Consider the following 24,171-nt stretch of genomic DNA (forward strand, 5'->3'; position numbering starts at 1 on the left):
GGTATCAACAAAACTTGATAAAATATGTATGTAGACCTAACAGGCGCCACTATCTTGCATTCATATATTCTCATCTACTAAACAGCCATTCCTAATAGTAGATAAGCTTTACTGCTACACCGTCAGATAAACCCACTTTAGATATAATTTTTACCACTTCAATTTTTCACTTTAATGAATTATAGCTAATGAGGATTTTGAGAAGTAGAACTAGCAGTAAGACCAGCAAGCCTTATAACAATAGTACCAGCTCAGGGTTAGCTATAATTATTTACTAAAAAGCAGTAAATCTGGTTCATATTACTTGAAAGTATGCCTTCCTCAACTTCATAGATTCTTTTTCTTTATAAATATGCCAGTTTGTTTAATATATCAAAGGACCAGATTAGAAACTGGGAGTCCATGAGTTCTAGTGTGTAGGTAGGGGGAGAGAGAGAGAGAGAGAGAGAGAGAGAGAGAGAGAGCAAGGAATGAATTATGTGACCTTTTATTATAGAAAATTAAGGCAAAGATGATTGGATTAGATGTTCTATAAGGTCCTTCTAACATATACATTCTATAAATTGATGAAAAACAATCTCTCTTTGTTCAGCAATGTTTTCCCAGGATATGAATTTGTAGAATTGCAGTCCCAGTTTTATAGTTAATTATTACCTGGAAAAAATTGTAATTCTTTTTCGGCAATAAACTTGCCATACCTGCTCATCTAGCTTCCCTAGGCTATGAAACATAATGTCATATGATTGGTTGTTTGGGAACAGATAATTAGTTCATTTTTGTTTGGAAAAAATGAAATTGTGACAGGATGCCATTAAATCATTACTTACAGACAAAAGACTGTTTTTGTGATGCATCAGATTTTAGTGAGCTTGTGTCACCTGTTCAGAATAGCATAATTTATCAAAGCAGATAAACATATTCAAGAGACCTCTGTGTGTGTGTGTGTGTATTCTTTTTATAACCCTATAATCCCTTGCTTTGGGGTGGAGTCAGGTGACTGAATGGAGCTGAGTGTTTACTGACTGGATGTCCTTCCTGTCGTCTAGGTTTAAATTCTCAACCTGCCAAGTGGGAGGCTAGCATCTTCACCTTTTCACCCCACACCACTATATACATACAGATGAAATAATGATGAAATATATTTTAGGAACTATCAATTTAAAACCAAAATATCCAAAAACAAAAAAGTGCCATTATACAAATCGGTAAAGATACAGAATTCAGTCCTGTTTTTATTCAAATTAATACATTAATTCAACAAATTGAACTACTTCAGGGAAAAAAGTGCTTTGTGTAAAATCCTGTGAAAGCCCCAACTTTGTGAAACTTTCAAAATCAATTTGGAAGTGTATGTTTTATTTTTACATCTCAAAAGAAATTATAATGACCTTCTGAATATTGGTCCCATCCTGCAAATCTCAAGAATAAAAGATGGTTTAGAACCAACCCCACAAGTAAACCAATTCAGTTATTTTAGAACTCATATATTGCATCTTATAATCTTAAATGCAAAACACAATTTAAGACTTGCATGGCGAACTGTTTAATGGACACAATTCTGGGCGACTCACACAAATATCAATAAAACCCAAAAAGAAATAATAAAAACCAGCATGTAAATATGTAATATTTTTCTTCTTATGATATCCAAGAATTAGGAATATCTCTTGCTTTGTTCATAGATCATTCAAGTAAAGCAACAGTATTTGGCCATCATATCATCTTCACCAGCATCATACCTATAAAAGAGTAGAAAATTGACAGCATCTCTAAAATTGTTCCATGAACTTAGCATTTATGTAGGATGGATCTTCCCATGGTATTGATGGATAGAGGCAGCAACCATTTTGAATTGTTGCTGTGATAGTATCTGCAGATTGTTTTTTTTGCCAGACTTCCTTCATCCAGGTGTTTTTTACTACAATAAAGATAAGGAAATGTTGGGGACATTCCTAGTTCTCTGCAACAGTTCTTTAGTCAATTTTTATACTTTTTGTTATGTAATTCTGGTATTTTGAACTAGTAGCTGCATGACTTTGCCACTAAGAGGTACATAAGGCAGCCATTCCACATATCCCCCATCATATCAATTTGCTTTTCCAAATCCTGAGTTTTCCTACCATGAGACATGGTACTGCAGCACATTCCACAAAGAAGCTTTTGGGACTTAAGACATTCCTGAATGCATGGTTTGCGAAGGATATGATCACAAGGACCTCATACCTGTACAGGACTCATAAACATATCCAGGCCAACTGGATAAGTGGGGCACACTTGAAGTAGGTAGACTATTTCTTAATTCATTAACCCAACCTATATTAACAGCAAACTCCAAAATGAAGTTTAACTATTATATTTGAAATATCCAAAGAACATTTATCTTTACCATTAAAATGCAAATTTAATACAATAAACAAAAGATTCTCAAGGCTACTAAAGTTATCCCTTTGGCCCCATATATTCATGGAATTATGCATATAGGGATAATAGTGCAAGTTAATCTATAAATAAAACTAAAGGGAAATTGGTTACTACAGTTAATACATGTGCTGTTTGATTAAAATCTCACTAAAGAACGAAACATGTCTTCCTGTTTGATTTATGTCTGAATTTGAAACAAGAAGTTATTTACTTATTTCAAATGTGTTCTGTATTGTAATTCAACACTACTTCCTTTTAAGTTTCTTGCTGACATTTTGATTCCATTCTGTCACTACCTATATAATGTACTTTGCTCATTAGGTAATTAAGTTAATTACTAAGATGAGAGGCATCTTCAAATATTTAGAGACATTTGCATTATCACACTGCTGCATTAGAATACAACAATGTGTAAGATTCATTTTTTAAAAAGCATAAACTATGTACTATAATATACAAAAAATCCATTCTAACAAAAAGTAAATATGGCATTGGTGTGTCTAATGAAGTGCTGTATCTGCTGTCAGAAATTCACATTTCAAACATTGGATGTATTTGTTTTTGAAAAAGTGTTTGCAATTGCACTATTTTCTTTTCTCTTTCCTTACAATGCATTAGTTTTGGTACTTATACTTTTATATAATTTAACAGCAGAAACTATCTTCCCCAATATTAAACAAGAACAACATTGGAATTGTGAGTTGAAGAAATTGAGTAATCAGTTGCAAATTCATCTTGTCTTTTTTCTAGGCCAGTAAACTTCGCTCAAGCTTTTTCCATGATTAAGTCCTATTATGATGATTTATGCTATGACAGTTCTAATTCCCACCTAATACACATTACTATCAATTATTCTTTGAAAAAACATGAAATTGTCCTTATAGTATGAGGTAATTTATGTGAACTTTGGTCTTTATACAATACATTAGTTATAGTGGACTCTCATTTAATCCATTAAATCAGACCAGTACAAATACAAAGTAAATACTGGAAGCCCTTGACTTACAGCCATTTACTTAGTGACTGTTCAAAGTTACAATGGCACTGAAAAAAAGTGATTTACAACTAATCCTTCCATTTATGACACTTAGGAATTTCATGCACTTGGCAACTTATTTAAGATAGCTGCAACATCTGGGGTCATATGATTACTATTTGCAACCTTCCCCACTGGCTTCTAACAAAGAAAATCAACAGGAAAAGCTAAACTAACTTAAACTAGACTTATTCACCGTGGTAAATTTGCTTAACAGCCATGACACTAAGGCTGTAAAATCATTCACAATTCACTTAATAATCACCTCACTTAGGCAACTAAAAATAATTTTCTTTACCAAGGCCTTTCTGAAGACATTTTGAAGATTATTACCACCATCATCATCATGATCTACATTGATCTGAAAGTCTCTGGAAAAAGAATCAGGAAACATAGAACAGGGAGATAATGAGGGTTTCTGTGGAGACTCTGCATTGATTGTGACAAAAATTCTCCTAACACTATTTTATTATAAAAGGGGAAAAGATAGTTACATAACTTTGGCTCACTGGATATATACCAACTTAAATACAGTTGGTATTATTACTTGAACCTATAAAAGAAAAGTTGTTCAAGAGGCCAAAGTAAACAGATCTTCACAAACAACTTTTGATCTGTTGGCCTAAACTTTCAAGGAGCAATTCTATGGATCCCTTTTTCTCCCAGTTCCATCAAACTGCTCTATTAATATACAACATTTTATGATATTTTGCTTTCAGTTGAAACAGCATAGACTGTGTTTTTCATCTAACATGTCTAAATTTCCTAAAAGCACTTTTACAGAATAAAATGCCAGCTTTTTAGATTGTTTTCTTTCCCCCCCTCTCTTTATGAAACAGGGACAAACAAAAGTATTTTGGTTACTCAACTGGTATGAAAACAGAAATAGAATAAAGAATGCCCCTTGTCTCCTTTTTCACTATTGTGACATAAAACAAGTTATAGTCACTGTAAAGAGTAGTTGACTGAATAATTCATGACATACAATGCATCTTCAACAGCTATCAGTGGGAATATCAGTATAGAACAATTATATTTGAACAGCTACGTAGCTTAATTATGATTCAAGTTTTGTGGTTTGTTGGTTGTTTTGCAAATGACATATGCATGTGATGGGTATTGAAAACATAGACTGGAGAGAAGAGAACCATTTTTTTACCCTAGGGAATGAATGGCATGGAATTTTGTGTTACTCTAAACAACCAGTAGCATCCATGAAGAACTGACAAACTTTTTGGAAACTTCTAGTGGGCAGGAGACTACTCACTGTCACAATGTGGCAATGTCACAAATACTAAGAATAAGTCAATGAACAAGTCTGTTATAAATTGTTTAGGTAACTGAAGGAACTAGAACTCACATCAACGTGTCCTATGTAAAGTTTCACAAGTAAAACCCTGATCCTAAATATAGCAAAGACACAGAATCCCGAGTGGACTGCTCTAACAAATATATATCACTGTGTTCCAGCACTGCTTAAATGTTCAATATTTAGCCTTTCTAGGCCATCAACTGCAACATGACTCTGGGCAATTTCACAAAGTTAAAAAATAGCCTTATATAAAATCAACCATTATCTAATGAACAACATGTTATGCTTTCACATGATTTTAAATACCCTGTGCAATTACTCTATCCCAAAGCATGGCGGGAAAGACAATTAAAAAAAAATAGGGACAGGTAAGGTACAGACCATATGAATTTCTAGGGGATGCAGCTCCAAGGACAGGTGTAGTGACAGAGAAGGTCCACTAGATGACATTGGTCATTTGTGAAACCCAAACCAATACTGATGGAGGGCACCAGATGGGCAGTCACTATGAAAAACAGGCAATTCCTGATTAGCTAGGTCTCATACCATGCAAGGCTTTAGAGGCAATGACCAGCATCTTAAATGCACCCAGAAGACAATGTTGTGGCAAACTTGTTTTAGTAGTTACTGTAACATTTAGTAAATACTTTAGTGCTTGCTTATGTACTGTAAATATTTGTTTTAGTATTTGTATAAATGTATGTTGTTACATAGGATTCTTGGCATTTTTGAGGAAATGTACACAGGATATTTTCAGTGAGTTAGTGTAATTAGATCTATTGGGCCATATTTGTTTCTGGGCATTTTATATACTTCTAAGACTTTATAAAGCCACTCTTCCAAATAAAATTTCATTTCAGGTGACAAAGCATTCTAAAACCATAATCAAATAAAACTGCAATGTGAAACACAACCTTTAAAAGTTTCAAAATATGCATTAAATCAAGAGTCCCTGTACCATCATTTTATGACATAAGTATGTTGAATCATACTATGAAGGAAAGAGCTGGGCTTACACATCCTAAGACAATAAGGCAATTTGCTTTAGCTTATTATTGTCAAGTCAACTAATATACCAAGGAGAAAGCAGTCATTGTACAGAAAAGACTTTTCTTTGTACCCAATCTTTTTGGCTCTCAATTCCAAACTTCTTATGCTTTTAAACAACTACCAATCTCATTTATCAAAGTTTTCTCTTAATATGATTATTATTTAGAGTATGAGAACACCACAGAATCCCTGTAATGATAGGTAAAGTATAGGTAAAATTCTATGGGCGGTATGACAGTGACCTCATAACTGGATATCTAATTCAGCTATCCAGAGCATGATTTCATGCAGATTAATGTAGTCTTGTTCATCTATCTGACAGAAAGGTGGAGATTCTGTCTAGCCCTTCACATCCTGATGCCATTCATTTCAACAGATTCACCTAAAAGAGATCCTGTAATAGTAGATATAGTCCACAGGTCAGGAGGAGAAACTCATCAGAAACAGAAAATTAAGTTTCAGTGCAAAGGGAGCCAAGGAGGGTCTTTAAAATAACCTGAGAGAGAGAGACCTTTCTGCATTTAAAAAATAAAATAAAAATGAACTTGTGATTTGTTTTTATGATTAGGAAGATACATCATAACAAAAAAACCACGATCCAACTTTAGAGAGACGTTAAAACATAATTGCACTTATAGCTGCTGTGAAGGATATCAGAAGCCACTTATTTATACCTTTATATCTTTTTTTATATCTTTACCTTTCTTCCTCCTTTCTTCCACCTTTTTTCTTATTGCAATATCAGCTATCTCGCATGGATGTATATATACAGAGGAAACGACCCCAGAGGGCGCTTCCTTAAATACCAAAACCGCGTCAGCGCGTGGTTCTCTGCGAACAGCAGCGTTTCGTGTTGTCGGCACGCAACTCCTTTACACCGAGGTGAAACAGCTACATTGCCTACGACTTTCCAAGAAACGCGACCACCTTCCGCCCCCCCTTCCCCCCCCCATGCTTTCTGAGGACTCCGACCGGTGGGCAGCCCCTCTTCTTCCTCGGGCTGCGCTCCTCCCCGCCCACTCCAGGGTTCTTGCCGCAGCTGCAGGGAGCCAAGCCCCGCCCCCTCGTCCCCGCGTGCAACCGGCCGACTGGCGAATGAGACTCGGCGTCCTCCCGGCAAGCCCATTGTCTGCATCGAGGCGCCGGCGGGAAGCGCGAGAGGAGCGAAGCCAGCAGCGTCGACGACGACCTTCCCCGCCAGACGCGCCCCGGCTGCTCACTTAACACCCAGAACAAACCAGAAGCACCGGCAGGAAGGGAGCCGCGCTCTGGCGCGATGCGGAGCTCCGGCAGCCGTTCTGCTGAGAGAAGGCACCAAGGAGTAGCCCCGGCTCCTCGGGACCTCTGCAGCTGCTGAAAGGAGAAAGAGGCTAGGCCGCCTCCGGAGACTCCCAAGTTTGCTCTGACAGGAGGAGCCTTTCCTGTTCTCTTCCCCCACCTATGGAGACTTTGAGCGCCGTGCGAGCTAAAGTAGGAGCCAGAAGCCCTGTTGGCTGTGAGGCAGCAGGTACCGGCGAACCCCAACCCATTTGTTCTTCGGGTCCAGCTAGCCGAGGCTCCCCCGCGCCGGCGGCCTCGGATTCCCCCGCTTATAGACTTGAGGACCTGGAGACCTTGGCTACTGTGGGTGAGTGAGGCTGGGCTGACTTACAAGCCAATGAAAAACAAAGAACGCGGGAGTGGAGCGTAGTCTAGCCCCCTCCCCTCCCACCCCAAGCCCCTTTGCGCGCGCCGCTCGGTGACCACCCACTCGGTTCGCGAGGCTTGGCTCACTTGAGAGTGATTCCCCCCCAACTTTCTTGTTTCCCCTGCGGGACAAGGAGGGGTCGGGGCTTCTCAGTTCAGGAGGCTGCACTCTGATGAGCAGGTGTGGTGCAAGAGAGTCGTGGGGCGTCCCTTCGCTTTGGAAGTCATGAACTGAAGAGTCAAGGCAACGGGAGAGCTTGTTGTCAGCGCTCTTCTTCCCCTGGGCACAGCCCCAAAGGATGTTGCCAGCTGTGCCATCCCTGGGAAAGTGCAGTCTCACTGTTCGCTTGGTTTGTCAACTTTCCTATATCTCGTGTGCACGCACACACACACACACACACACCGCAGCAACTGCTTCTTGACATCTAGGTTTTCTTTTCCTTTAAGCGTCACTTCTTCCTGTATTTTGATCCGGGGAAGGTTCTTGCGATTTGTTTTATCGGGCAAAGCAGAGTGAGTTTTTACAGATGTCAGTTGAAAAGCTAGCAGTTCTCACTGTAGTTTCAGAACTCCTAAGCACAATATAAACAAGTCTGATAACCTAGCTCTCTCTCTTTATGTAAATAAATGATTCTGATTCTGTTCCTGCATCTCCATCTTGGCATAAATCTAAACCAGTTTGTAAGCAGTGTGTGGTTCTGTTTATCTGACACATCCAAAAATTGCTGAGTTTTCAGCCTTTAAAGTCTTAATTGTTGTGCGCCTCCCCTTTGGGGAAGATGGGTGGTTATATAAATTGGATTAACAAAAACAATTTATACACCTTTTTATTTTGAGTCGTAGCAACATCAGTGGGGGTTCAGCCCAACACAAGCAGTTACATTAATCATAGCTTTATGCTGTAGAGAATTTAGATGGTTTTCCAAGCGTTCCAAGCATTTTACGTGAAGTGGTTGTGTTAAGTTATAATAATGTTCAGAGAGCTTCAACTTTGTGAAGAATATGGTAGTCCACTACTTAACAATTATTTGTTTAGTGACCATCTGAAAATGGAAGAAAATGATTTCCAATCAATTTCACACTTACAACCAATCCTCACACAAACATCACAGTATTGTCATAGTCACATGATCAAAATTGGCAGCCAGTTTGAATTTACAAAAGTTGCAGCATCGCAAGGTCATGTGATCATCACCACCCGACTGGGAACTTCCAGTGAGGGAACTGGGATTCGCTTAAGGACTGCATCATTCATTTAGTTGCAGTGATTTGCTTAACTACTGTGGCAAAAAAAGTCATTAAAACAGGTGTGTCTGTTAATAACCATCTTTCTTAATAACACACATTCTGGTCACAATTACTGTCATAAGCTGAAAACTACCTGTAAAGGCTTTTACAGAATGTTCATAAATTCCATCCTAGCGCCTGTTAATATTAAACACTGCTTGCAACTGTGGGTGTGTTCTTCCGATCAGCTGCTCAAGTTTCAGTGTATCTTCAGCACTTAAGCATTGCTCACGTAGTAAGCTGGAATGTATCCTACATTCTTTCCAAAATGCAAATAATGTATGAAATTTGAAATAGATCCAATGGCAGTAGTAGGTCTTTTGTTTGTATCTAGCCTTCTTTCCCAACTTTCCTCTCTTGACAGATATTTACTTGCAATCTGCATAAATAGTGTTAGCAAGTTTTGGGTGTAATGAAAAGAGGAAACAGAAAGCATGAAAGCCGTGCCATACAACAATAAAGAAATCTAAGGTAAAATATGTACTGGAAAGGCTCTTACTAAAATAAACTTTTTAGTTAAATGCACCACCCAGATTCAGATGTTTATCAGTTTGGAATTTACTGTTTGAAATTCCATTGTAGACTTCCAGCTATGAATAGAAATGTTTGCGTGTATTGGATACATTTACTGAAGGTAGTTTGGTAGTGTTGATTAATATTTTTGCAAATTTGTTATAGAAAGGACTAATTTGTTTCTCCTGAGAAGGAACATGTATACAGGAACATGTATACAGGGTTCTAATATATCAGTGTAGAAGGAATTGATTTCTCCATCTCTCTTTCTTGTAATAATGACAACAGCCTACAAAACAATCACTTTACAAGTACACTGCTCAAAAAAATAAAGGGAACACAAAAATAAGATATCCTAGATCTGAATGAATGAAATATTCTTATGAAATACTTTGTTCATTACACAGTTGAATGTGCTGAAAACAAACTTACACAAAAATTAGCAATGGAAATTAAATTTAGCAACCCATAGAGGTCTGGATTTGGAGTTACACTCAAAATTAAAGTGGAAAAAAACACTACAGGCTGCTCCAACTTTGATGTAATGTCCTTAAAACAAGTCAAAATGAGGCTCAGTAGTGTGTGGGGCCTCTACATGCCTGTATGACCTCCCTACAACACCTGGGCATGCTCCTGATGAGGTCTCCTGAGGGATCTCCTCCCACACCTGGACTAAAGCATCCCCCAACTCCTGGAGAGTCTGTGGTGCAACGTGGCATTGGTGGATGGAGGGAGACATGATGTCCCAGATGTGCTCAATTGGATTCAGGTCTGGGGAACAGGCGGGCCAGTCCATAGCATCAATGCCTTCATCTTGCAGGAACTGCTGACACCCTCCAGCCACATGAGGTCCAGCATTGTCTTGCATTAGGAAGAACCCAGGGCCAACCGCACCAGCATATGGTCTCACAAGGGGTCTGAGGATCTCATCTCGGTACCTAATGGCAGTAGGCTACCTCTGGCAAACACATGGAGGGCTGTGCGGCCCCCTAAAGAAATGCCACCCCATACCGTTACTGACCCACTGCCAAACCGGTCATGCTGGAGGATGTTGCAGGCAGCAGAACATTCTCCACAGCATCCCCAGACCCTGTCACGTCTGTCACATGTGCTCAGTGTGAAGGTGCTTTCATCTGTGAAGAGCACAGGGCGCCAGTGGCGAATTTGCCAATCTTGGTGTTCTCTGGCAAATGCCAAACGTCCTGCATGGTGCTGGGCTGTAAGCACAACCCCCACCTGTGGACGTCGGGCCCTCATACCACCCTCATGGAGTCTGTTTCAGACTGTTTGAGCAGCCACATGCACATTTGTGGCCCGCTGGAGGTCATTTTGCAGGGCTCTGGCAGTGCTCCTGCTGTCCCTCCTTGCACAAAGACGGAAGTAGCAGTCCTGATGCTGGGTTGTTGCCCTCCTACGGCCTCCTGCACATCTCCTTATGTACTGGCCTGTCTCCTGGTAGCTCCTCCATGCTCTGGACACTACGCTGACAGACACAGCAAACCTTGCCACAGCTCGCATTGATGTGCCATCCTGGAAGAGCTGCACTACCTGAGCTGCACTACCTGAGGGTTGTAGACTCCATCTCATTCTACCACTAGAGTGAAACCACCACCAGCATTCAAAAGTGACCAAACCATCAGCCAGAAAGCATAGGAACTGAGAAGTGGTCTGTGGTCACCACCTGCAGAACCACTCCTTTACTGGGGATGTCTTGCTAACTGCCTATGCTTTCCACCTCTTGTCTATTCCATTTGCACAACAGCATGTGAAATTGATTGTCAGTCAGTGTTGGTACCTAAGTGGACAGTTTGATTTCACAGAAGTGTGATTGACTTGGAGTTACATTGTGTTGTTTAAGTGTTCCCTTTATTTATTTATTTTGAGCAGTGTATTTTTCATCCATAGTCTGGTAGTATCTTGTAGCCCCATTCAGTTGCAAGTAAGAAATTCCTTTCTCTTTATGTAGTCAGCTTGAATATGTAATACCATGGTGTTTTTTTAGGATAATGCCCTAGACTTGCCTTATTTGAAGCTGGTTTACATGTGCCGATTTCATCAGCAACTGCGTGCACCTGCTGGTACTGCCTACAAGTGGGTGTAGTGATAGCTATCCATTCCTTGGTGATCATAGCTCAGATGTGCTAATAGGACTATGACTAACCCTAAAGCTAAAGAAGCCAGAGAATGAGATGGATGTCCTATTTCTTATTTATTAATGGGTTAAATATGTGGCACATGTTAACAATATTTTCTAATCAGTTCACAGGTAGTTTATTAGCTGCATGTGTACATGGACAGAAAATAAATAGGAACATTAAATCTTCAAATTGTAGAATTTTTCTATTCTACTTTTTTTCTATATGTTTTCAGTGGGGCAAAATGTACAGGCTTCTTATGGACCACTGATTCATTTGACACTTCGTTCATAAATCATTTGCAAAAATTACTGTGGAGTCATATCATATATTAAAATGAATCACATTTTTGTTATAGTAATGGAGCTCTCTTCCAGAATGGGAATCTCCAAAATTATTTGACTTTTTTGAATTCTTACCACCTTCAATTACCACCTTATATACCGCTTCATAGTGCTTTAGAGCCCTCTCAAAGCAGTTTACAGAATCAACATATTGCCCCTAATAATCTGAGTCTTCCTCAGGCTAAGTCTTCCAAGATAAGGCCTGGAGAAAAAAATTAAAGCTGAGAGATTTGCCAAAAATATGCCCCCATCTTTATTTTCAGTATTTGATTTCTTCCAAAGTGTTTGGCTGGGTCCCTAAGTGGTAGTATGTTCATTTTTAAGAGTTTAATACTGGGTATCACTTTTAACTATTGTAATATGAACATAAACTCCGCCTTAATGTACAGAAACATGATAAAAGAACAAAAAGATAATAAACATTGGAAGTGGTTAAAGTAACATTTCCCAGACAAACAGTTACATTTTGTCTCAATTGAGCTCTGGACTATCAGGGTTTTATCTTTGTTGTAGGTGAAACGGAGAACTTCCTTGAAAGAAATATTGCTGGCAAAGGGCCTGAAAGTCTATTGAAGGAGACAGAAAGGGTTTTTGAAGGAGATGGTGTTTTAAATAATATCAGTGTTTTAAATATTTATTGTTGAAATAAAATTAAATTATTTTTCATTGAGTGATATTGATTGGCACTCTTAATCCAATCACACATTCTGCCATTTTGTAAATGTCTGACCTTTATAATTTTCAGCGCTTTCAAAGAAAAAGTTGATAATTCCTGTTCCTGTTCTAAATTTATATATTTGCTTAAAATAGACTGATTCACTGCATATTTTATATATATATATATATATATATATATATATATATATATATATATATATATATATATATATATATATATATATTATAATATAATATAATATAATATAATATAATATAATATAATATAGTATTGTTGTTTTCACTGTGCCATTATTTTTAAAACACAACATATTTTTATTAAATATGTTTTAGCCATCATTTGAGTGACAATCACTTTTAACAGTTTATGTACTATCTTTAATTCACAGAATTAAATATACATTAATATATGTTCTCTCGTGATCAAAAAGAATGTATATGTAATGCATTTTGGGTGTAGTAGTGGTTTTGAGTTCCTTTTAAGAAATTTGTTTCTTTAATTCTATGTTGCATATGCCAAAAGTATATTCATTTAATAATTCATATTAGGAATAATTAATTAGTAAATAAATAAAACAGCAACAGATCCAGCCTCCAAGATGCATAGTTAATTAAACTGAATAAAAATCCCATGTCTTCTGTGATTGGGATTTTTATCCAGAGATTTTGTTTATGGCTCCTAGAAAGCAAAACTCTGAAATGAATATAAATGCTTTAAAATCTCTTTAAATTCTATGTATGGGATCATAACAGTAAGATTCAAAGTGATGTGGTGTTACATAATCAAAAAGCTGTGCTTTAAAACACACGATTGTTATTGGTAACCACAAATTGATAGTATGGAAATAAGGATGTTTCTGCATGTTTTACCTGTAATGTTCTGTTGCTGCTGTTGTGATAATGTTACAAAGTTTCCATCAAGAAAGAGATGCAATGGCCTGCAATTCTTGAGACAATTTATTAATATCGTATTGATTTTATTAGGTTTTAACCACTCTAGGTATCTCTGCAGCATTGATGACCTAAAACTATTGACAAATAAAGATTCAGTTGTCAGGTAGGCATTCCTGTAAAGAGCAAGAACCTTAAAAATTGACTGATAAAGTTTTTAAACAAAAGATCTTTAAAATATGAATTGGATTATTGTCTTCATTCTAAAGCTGAAATAAAAACTTTGCAACTTTATAAGATATCACAGTGGAAGGAAACATTATGGAATATACTACTCTTCTATGCTGAAAATTACAGCAGAACAATAAAGGAATAGCTTAATTGAAAATGAATTATTACAGATATTTTGGACATCTATTTTTAAATGCCCTTTTTCAGATAATAGACTAAACACTTCAATATGTTTAGAAATATTAAATGTTTTTTTTTTATCTTTTCTTCCAAAATGTCAATCAGCCATCATGGTTGTTCTTGGCTCTCTATTTTTGCCTCATAGGAATCCTGTGCAGTAAACTAAGCTGGCTGAAAAAGATCATTAGTTCAAAGTTGCCCAATCTGAGATATCATTGAACAAGATGTCTTGGAATACTTCCAATATTGTTGAGAGCTTCACTGTTTCACTCAAAATAATCTGAATTTTAATTCTGCATATAAAGAAGTTTGTAAATGTTTGTTATAATATACTAGTTATGGGTTGATCTGAATTGAATTATAGATAGTCCTTACTTAATGACCCTAATTGGGACTCACATTTCCATCACTAAGTAATACGGTCATTAAGCAAACATTGAGTGAATGCCACATGGTCACTAGATGAGGATCCAACCAGATCCAGATTCTTGAAGAAAAGCAAAGGCTGCCTTCATTTCAACTCCCTATTCACCTACACAGAACTATGAGAAACTGTTCTACCACTCAAGGCTTTCTTTTATGCTGCCTTTTTTTGTGCCACTGCAGCCAGGCCTTCTCTTGCACATCTCTTATGTGTACTCTGGCCACTCTCTTATGTGTACTGGCCAAGGTCTCCAGTTCTGCCCTGCCTAGGATCCTTTTTTTAAAAGCAAAACAAACAAGCAAACAATAACAGACCAGACCAGTGTGTGAAAGAAGGTCCTGGCTAAGCCAACACAAAAGAAGAATCCTCCTACTGTCACCTGGGAAAATCTGATTTTGGAGCATATGAGGAGGAAAATAAAATACTGAGGAGGTTTTTTTTAAAAAAAGCTTTTGCTATACTATTTTTAAAACAGGAAATAACCTATTTGTAATATTGTGCTCTAGTTTGATATTTAAGATATAAAGTGCTTTGGTTTTTTAATTTGGGTTTTGTTTCTTCTGTCTTCACACCATCTAAGTAGTCAGTACTCAGCAGGCTGTTATATTTGTCACTTATATTTTTAACTGACTTTTTTATTGGCTTTCTAAAACTTATTTGGAAAATGTATACACCGATTAGGCTTTTGAATCAACATTTCATAAATTATAGGACTTTTTATTGACTTTATGTAAATACTGTGAAACTTTCTTCATTTTAACATTGTTTCCAAAAGTTTTGAATATCATGAAAAAACTTATTTAAGAAGTAATAAATATTTTTTTTAAAAAAATTATTTTGTCCATAGTTTGGGTAAATTGGTGTTCAAATCCTGAATACTCTGCAAAAATAGGATCACAAACAATTTTTTAAGGTAAAGCGTTTGGTATATGCACCCAATAATGCTTGTCTTTAAACTCCAGGGCAGATGGGTCAACAATTTAGCCACTTTGGACTTAAGGTCCATTCACATTTTTAACCTAAAAGCAGAGCTTGGCTTCAGTTACTTTGGAGTATAGCCATTGTTATGCCACTCAAAACTTTTAAAGTATTCTATGTGTGCTGGTGCATACAGTGCATAATACATTGAATAATTAACATGTTAGAATATAGAATGTTGTAATTTTTATTATAATATCCTTAAATAATTGAAAAAAATAGAAATTCATATTGTCATATTAATTTTAAATTATACATTCAAATTATTTATGTGAAAATCACATTTGTGACCATGTTTGTGCCTGTTACCATATAGTGCTAAATGTGGAACTTGTCTATTCACCTGAGTCCTGTTTACCAGCATGGATGGAATTATTTATTTTTAAGTATCAACTGTTATATATGGGAAATGCACCTTGAAACTGAGAACAGATAGTAATTTCTTTGTAATCCTAAAACCTGGAATAGATTTGGTGGGGTGCTGAACAAGTAAAATGTTTAATTATTCAAATAGTTTAACACAGCCACTTTAAAATGCATGACTCTTCTATAAACTTTACGTTAGCTCCATGAAATAATTTGTTTTAATAGACTCTTTCAATATAGCTCAATATCAAATATTAATGGTTCTACTTTTAAAAATGGTATATAATATATGGATCACTTAAGAAATGTTGAAAAGGTTTGGGATTTTTTTTTTCAGTCTTTTCACTTAATCAATTAAAAAGAAGAAGAAATACCATCATAACATGAAGTTAAGTATAAGAAATTTTAATTACATGAATTTATAATTAATATGAGAATGTCTACATAGCCATGAACTATATGGATTTACATCTTTAAAGATCAAAAGTGCATATGTTTGGTAAAACGTCTGAAATAATCACATTTACCCATGAATATAGTTTGCCATGCAAAAAAACTGCTGAGATCTTATTGACTGTGCAGAAGTTGAGGGTAAGAGACTGCAAGTGCAATATTTTGCTCTAAATTTTTACCCACTTTCAAGAGAGTTTTTTTCCACAAATTATCATTGGAAAATGTTTCTGTTAGTATCTTCATTATCAGTTCAAAACAAATATTATGAGAATTGTGTAGCATTGTACAAATTATTAGATGCTTCACTTTATAATTAATATGCAAAACCAAATGAGGCAAATATATGAAAGAGAAACATTGGGATCTGGAAAAGGTAAGCTAGTTAAAAGTAGTGTTAAAATATAGTGTGAATAAAATGTTAAATCTTAATTTCCAAGAGTACATAATCAAAACAATTTGAAATTAAAATGTGATTAATAATTGGCTAGAGAGGTATTTTGAACTATGCCTCACTGTTTTATTATTATTTTATTTAAATTTATATGAAAGTCCCTATTTACTGGAATGACAAAACCATTATAATATCATACTTATCATAATGTTACGAATCTTACTAGAATCCACACAGACCTGGGAAATTATAGGAATTAATTCATTCTGTGATTCATTTTCATAGAAATACATCAAAGCATCAGAATGCCAAGTATTTAGGAAACTGGAGGAGGAGGAGAAGCTAGGAGAAGAAGTGGAGCAAATATTAGCTATGTTGTAGAATATTTAGTGGTCCTAAGAACATATTATGAAATTGCGGGAGATTCATTATTGATATGGTGTCACTGGATTCATCACTAGTTTGGATTCCCATTGTATTTCCTGCCTAGGAGCAGATAAATAGTGTCCTTGCGGCTATGTTTTGTCACAAAGTCTTACTGGATACTTTCCATGGTACTGGTTGTAGAAGATAGATGTTCTCTGCTTACAAATGCATCTCTTATTCCAATGAGATGTTCTGCTGTTCTTTTGAATCAGGTCCAGATTTCAGAATAACAGAAAAAGACTTTAACAGAAGAGACAGGGAATTACTGTGCTGCAACACCAAGAGTTGTTTGGATACATCAGAGTTGTTTGGATACTTTCTGAAAACATATTTGTTAGATCCTTTATATTGGAACTGATGCATAATTTCTTCAAAGTACAACTATGAAGTTTGCATGAAATTTTATAAATTCATGAAGGCTTTTCACTTTTGTTTCATATCTCAGCTGAGCCATGTCTTTGAATTTATAAGGTCTTTTTAAATTAAGTTAGAGTATTATAAAATATTTTAACTTTTCATTCTTTTCCAAATGCATATTTATCTCAGTAATATTCTTTATCTTAATTTTTTTTTAAAGAAAAACATATCTGCAACAAGATGACACTAATTAGGGAGAAGTTTTCTTGGAAATCTTTTTGGCCATGATGGTCTCTTGCAGCCCTCTGCAAGTGGAAATGGAGCTGGGGGGCTGTGCTGATTCCCCAAGTTCTGTTTTTGGCCACAACAGCCTCATGCAGCTCTCTGCCACTGAAAACAGAGTGTGGGGGGGAAACAGTTTTCGCTAGCAGAGGCCTGCAGGAGGCTGCCATGGCCAAAAATGGGGTACGGGGGCCCACATGTGGGGCCCCTGAGCTCCATTTTCACTGGCAGAGGCACCACAGGCAAGCCCTTTATTATTTCCAGGCCGGCCCCATGGGCCCACAGGCCAGCCCACGGGCCTTGAGTTTGACACCCCTGTTCTAGACTGTACCCCATTTTATATATGGAAAATATTCACATTCAGAGAAAGAGAACAGAACATATCTACAACTTAGAGTATAAGTTTCAGAACTACTATCAGACTAAAAGAAATATGCAATCTATGCTTATGAAAAATACGATTTGGTTGGATAATTCTACAACTACTTTGCTTTTTGTTCAGGTTCTGGAGCATGAGTAGTTAATTTAGTCTTATTTGACTGTTTTGTATTAATAAATATGAAGTATTTATTATTTAAATTTCTAGATTGCCTGCTCATCAATAACTCTGCAATATTCCCTTTATTAAATGTTAAATTGCTAATAAACAGATAAACCCTTGGCCATATGTGATAAGGAAAGGACCAGTTTTTCAAAGCTCTCCTGACAACAAAGTCATACTTTTGCAATGGGCAAGTTGCAGAAGCAGGCAGCAGAGATTGCATTGCCTCATGGACCTCATAAAATATAATAGTTTAATAATGGAACATAAAATATGCTAAGTAGAAACAGAGTAAATCTAATAACTCGACTTAATGCCATGAAGGTCATTGTAGGTGATAACCAGTAACTTGGACAGCACCTGAATGTCATTGGCAACCAGTGCAACTCACAAAGCAGCCGTGTTACATGGCATCGAAAATGCATCTACTTGTAGTAGCTGTGGCTTCCAAGTGGTATTCAAAAGCAATTACATGTATAACATGTTGCAGTAGTAGTGATTAAGGTATAAAATGCAGCATGGTGTAAGTTGGAATGTCTCTGAATGCCAAGTGCCTGAATTTTGAGAATGTGAACACACAAGTGCTGCAATGGCTGTAATGTGGGAGATCAGACATAAATATTATTCAGCATATCTGTAACCTCAAATAGTTGGTGAAATAGTGGTTGTAACTTGAGGACAAACTGTATTGTAGATAATTAGACTTAGAATATTGTAGTAAAGTGCTTTGAATGTTTGATAAACAAAAATAGAGTCTAAAATACTGACCTGGCTTGCTTAGTCAACTCTCCTTTCAAATAAACAGCCATTTAACTACCACACTTCCTGCTCCACCAAGGCAAAATAAATATATCTTAATAATACCATTACCAAACAAACTAATTTTAGGAAGTAGTATTCTATTGAATGGGATGTGTATATCTATATTACACCCTTTATTCATGGCATTGGTGCTATGTTCTAACAGAAGCTAAATACTAATCCCTGTACAATATTGGGGCAGGGGTTTCTAGTGTCTTCTTAAAAATCTCAATACTCCTAAGAGTGATTTATTCTTTAGCAGCTAGAAACAAATATATGAACTGCTATGGTAATTTGGCAAGTATTGGAATACCCCTGAAGAACATTGTTAAAGTAAATGTTTATGTAAACTAATTTGAAGAGCCTGTGAAAAATGGTATAAGATTTGCCCACCCTGTTATGTTAAATATTTACTGATGGATGTTTAGTCAGCTATTTTAAATATCAAAGACATTCTTGTGTTTGCTTACAAATGAATATGTGTAAATTGATCAGTTTGGTACTTATTGAGAGCAAAATCAAAAATACTAATTTGGTATTATTAAAAGTTGCATGATTTCTTCCATAAACACTTGTGCTACAAACGAAATTCAAGCATCTCAAAGATCTGTTTTCATAATTATTTGTATCTACATGAATGCAGATTGAATCATATCACAATCATTTGTCTTGAGAGCCATTTCCTGGTTTTTATTGATTACAAAGTGAGATTCTTCAAATGACACTAATCTGAATAGATGTACATATGTAATTTTAATGAATGTTAAAATATTAACACAAATTAAGATCTCTTGAATTTATTGCAATATTTAAATGAATTAGTAGAACACATTAAAGTTTTGAGAAATCTGAATATATAAAAAACAATCTATTAATACATCATTACATTTATAGGCCATCTGACTCCATCAACTCTGGCCATAGTACAACATTAATCAATTTAAAATATTGCAGTACAAATAATACAAAATGACATATGAAAAAAGGACACTTTACCAGTTCAATAACACCACAAAGAGTCCACCAAGTCTATCCCCAGCCTGAATTACTGAAATATTTCTGAGCCCATTAATAATATGTTTCGTAATCAGATGGATATCAAGAAGTAGGTTGAGTATATCTTTGTTTCGAAACAAACTAGAGATTTTTTAAATTGCCCTCAAAAACGCTTTGTTTTGAAGACCATGCGTTGAATCTTGTTACCTAGCACTCAGGTCAGTTCATCAGACAATTGGTTCCTTTTCTAATATTGTTTTATTCTACACAGTCCTCCTTTTCTAGCATTCTGTCTTTCTGTAATTTCCCTAGAGATTATAATTGTCTTGTGTATTCAGATATTTTTTTCTTTTTCAAAGTGCTAATGAGTCTTTGTAATAGCAAAACCAAACAGTTCACCTTTCAGTTCATCTTTTCCTTTTGGCATCTCATAGAGGTTGCAATTTAATTACAAAGGCACTGAAAAAAGTGACATGATTGTTGCAGCATTCCCATGGTCACATGATCAAAATTTAGATGCTTGGCAACTGACTCATATTTATGATGGTTGAAGTGTCCCAAGTTCATGTGATTAACTTTTTTCCACCTTCTGACAAGCAAAGTCAATGGGAAAGCCAGATTCAGTTAGCAACTGTGTTACTAACTTAACAACTACAAAGGCAAGGTAGGTCACAAAATAGGGCAAAACTCATTTAACAAGTGTCTTGCTTAGCAACAGAACTTTTCACCTCAATTGTGGACATAAGTGGAGGACTACCTATAAACATTATTGGCACAATGAATGGTAGTATGCCTTGGACCAAAGTATTTATATGACGTGTCTTCTTATCAGAGTTCCCTGAAATTTGCAGCACTATAATTCTGAATGGGAGAGGTGATGTGTCCCATGATTTGTGATCACTTATTACCACTTTAATGATAGCTCTGTTTGTTTTTTAAAAGTGTATTCTGCAGTGTTTCATTCTCTATATGTAAAAAAAAGTTTCCCTGTTCCACAAGCATCGCCCTTGAGGATTTCAAATTTAAATTTGAAAACTAACCAATGATAAGACTCTTTTTATCTTTCATATGCATTTCTTGGTTTTATCCTTGTAACTTTCAAAAGTGTTCCCCTGATTTTTTTTATCCATAGTACATTCAATGCCAGTTTTACCCATTTAATACATATTAACTAATATATCTACTATAACAAAAATAACATTATCATTGAATTTTACTCAGGGGATAAATCATAATTCTCTTCAGCCTTAGTATTGATAGCAGTTGTAGTTCAAACAACTTCACCAAAAATACCATTTAAAACCAAGATCCCCAAACAGAGGTTGTCATATTTTGGTCATGTCATTCGAAAAATCAATCATGCTGGGAGGAATCAGTGGAAAAAGGAGAAGGGGCTGCCCTAGTAGCTTCTAGTCAGACACTATAAAATATGACACTGGAATGACCATGGCAGATCTAAAGGAGCCTATGCAAGACACAGGAGCATGGAGAGTGCTGATTTATAGAGTGGCCGAAAGTTGGACATGACTGAATGGCTAATGATGACGTAATCCAAACATATGGATTGCCTTATAGAATTATCATTTCCAAAGTATTTTATCTATTTTAATTCATATCGGTGCATGTTTATATTGAAAAAGTTTAATTGCTGTGGAACTCTCTAACAGGTAAGAAAACAAAAAGGCAAATATTTCTGTTTTTCCCAAAACATTCACCATTTCCTTTTTCATCATTATTTTCCAAGTAAGTTATGGGCTGATAGAGAATATTTTCAAAAATTGAAAACATTTGTGAAGACAGCAGAAATAAGTTTTTTGAACTTTGAAATAGTTCTGAAAATCTACCAGCTCCAAACTCCCTAAAAGAATTCATATTGTTCAAATTAAAAAGAATTTTTTTTCAAGAAAGTTCTTTTTCTCAAAATTACCCAGGGTTTTATTGAAAGGCTTCAATCATAATTTAAAACAGAAGCAGGTAATTCTTTTACACCTAGCATAAGATTTTAAATATTAAAATGAGGGGATCGGTGTTTGTTTAAAAGTTATTGTACTTATAAAAATAGTGTTCAGTCTGAAAATAATGTTTTGCAGAAAAAAGAAATAGATTACTCTTTTTGTTTGTTTGTAATGACTTGTCAACAGTAGTTTTTATACATGTGAATGATGCATAATAAAGTTTAAAATGAAAAAAAAAAAAGGTGTGTAGGGAATGTAAACTGTTTTTTTTTAAGTTAAGTCCATGTTTCTGTTACGTCTGTTCTGTTATGTAAAGCAGGTACACTATTCAGAATTATCCTGCTTATTTTTAATGAGCATACTGTCTTTATATGGATGGTATGTGGAATAGGACTGTGTAAGCATTCAAAAGACGTCAGCCAAAAAATTTTGTGCTTAAAAATCAGCATCTTTTTTCAAAGCATAAAGGATTACATTTGAAATGCTCCTATCAAGCTTTTAGTAGGTTAATGCATTTAGTCATTGGAAGACAGTTTTTGAAGAAGTTCAAGGAGCTCTCCAAAAGATGCAACAGTTTTTAATGTTTTGATGACAGGTGCTTCACGTGCACTAAAATGTTTTATGAAATGCGTCTTGGATGCTTTGTAAAGCTTAGCAGGGAAACATCCAGTTCAAATAAAAATAGAATTTTAAAAAACTACATTGAATGTGGTGCTTTATCTCAGTCTACTTAGAAACACATTATGTATATACACATATACATGTGTGCACACACTTGGATTTAGTGTGTGTGTATATATATATATATATATATATATATATATATATATATATACACACACACACACACACAAACACGCATATACATACGTACATATATGTGTGTGTGTGTGTGTGTGTGTGTGTATGTATATGTATATGTGTGGATCTTTGGTTATTCGGGTTTTCTCCCACTCTGAGAAGCACAGAGCCGAAGGCACAAGCCTGAAGATGATGAATGAGACTTCATCGAAACATTGCCTAGATACTTCCAATCTTACGTGGGAGAAAACCCGAATAACCAAAGATCCACATACAAATACCCGCGAGAGCCTCAGAATATATATATAATCAATCTACTTCATTTTTTTAAAAAAAAAAATCTTCAGCCACAATAGCTATAAATATAATTTGAAATGAATGTTTTTAACAGTAACTTATTTTATGACTTGAAAACTCTTTTTTAAAAAAATCCAAAATAAAAGGTGTGAATTTTTTTATGGTAAGAGAAGCTGTCAAAGTTTAAATCAAGTGGACAGTATGGTTTGTTAATGCTGCTTCTTAACTTAAAGATTTTCTTGGACTTACAGATATCTAAAATATACATTTTAACTTTCTGCAAAATAACAAACTTTAGCAGGCCCTGGCTGAATAGCTATAACATTGAGTTGTGGAAAAAGCTTTTATATATCATAGAATGAAACTTTTAATGTTAACAACTACCATAGAAATTAATGCATTACTTTATTGTCTTGTGCTTTATTGTGCATATTAACATTACCCATTTACCTGAAGCTGCTATTGTGTGTTTGATATATGCTCAGAATTTGCTATGAATGCAAAAATGCAAATACTTGAGGTGCTCAACAGCATACAATTAAAATATCAGCTTTTAAAGCTGTACGAGTGGCCACTCTTGTCGGCATCCATTGTCATCATAATAGCAACTTTGCCTGTGACATATCTAATAAACTCTTTGATGTATTTTCTTTAGAGGAAAATAAGTGTATATATAATTAGCTTAATCCTCAGGAAAAATTAGTCACACACACAAATGTGTTATATTGGTTTTTTGTTTGGATGGTTGCTTTTGGCACTATTGCCAAAGGCACATGTTTTAAGTGGTGCTTAGCGTAGTGTTCGTTTTTATTTAGAACTTAATGCTATCCTTGCTAAATCAGATAAAGACCAATCTAAAGACCAAACCAAATACCTATTTTTCTTTTTAATATATTTTAATTAAAATTTTGAAGAAAATATAAAATTAGAGAAGGGGAAAGGTAGTATGCAAATGAGTAAACAAGAATCTTATAGATATTATAATTTTACATTGTATCACTATAAATATTATAATTTTACATTGTATCACTTTTAAGTAATTGAATATTTTATATCATTTAAAAAGCTTTAAAATCTCTTTTAAACTGTAATCAAAATGATTAGCACAGTATAAGTCATAAGATGAAACTGAATATTTGCAATAAATATTCACAATTTCATAAATCAATAATTCTGTTTTTTTCCTCTTGCACATATATAACTACAGATAGCCCTCGACTTATGACAATAATTGAACCCAACATTTCTGTTGTTAAGTGAGACATTTGTTAAGTGAATTCTGCCCCATTTCACGACCTTTCTTGCCATAGTTGTTAAGTGAAGTGGAACAGTTGTTAAG

At 35.4% G+C, this 24,171-nt stretch overlaps 1 protein-coding gene across 1 annotated transcript in view; it reads left to right on the top strand.

Moving 5' to 3' along the window:
* Positions 1-6,632: 6,632 nt before the first annotated feature.
* PRKX (protein kinase cAMP-dependent X-linked catalytic subunit) overlaps positions 6,633-24,171 on the top strand; it is a 44,004-nt gene continuing 26,465 nt past the window's right edge. Inside the window, exon 1 of the mRNA XM_026707471.2 lies at positions 6,633-7,446. Within this exon, the coding sequence (XP_026563256.1) occupies positions 7,260-7,446 (187 nt within the window). The 5' untranslated portion in view covers positions 6,633-7,259. The remainder of the gene's footprint in view (positions 7,447-24,171) is intronic.

This window comes from Pseudonaja textilis, chromosome 8 (assembly GCF_049901715.1).
Source record: "Pseudonaja textilis isolate UNSWEBS1 chromosome 8, rPseTex1.2, whole genome shotgun sequence".
Taxonomy (NCBI): domain Eukaryota; kingdom Metazoa; phylum Chordata; class Lepidosauria; order Squamata; family Elapidae; genus Pseudonaja; species Pseudonaja textilis.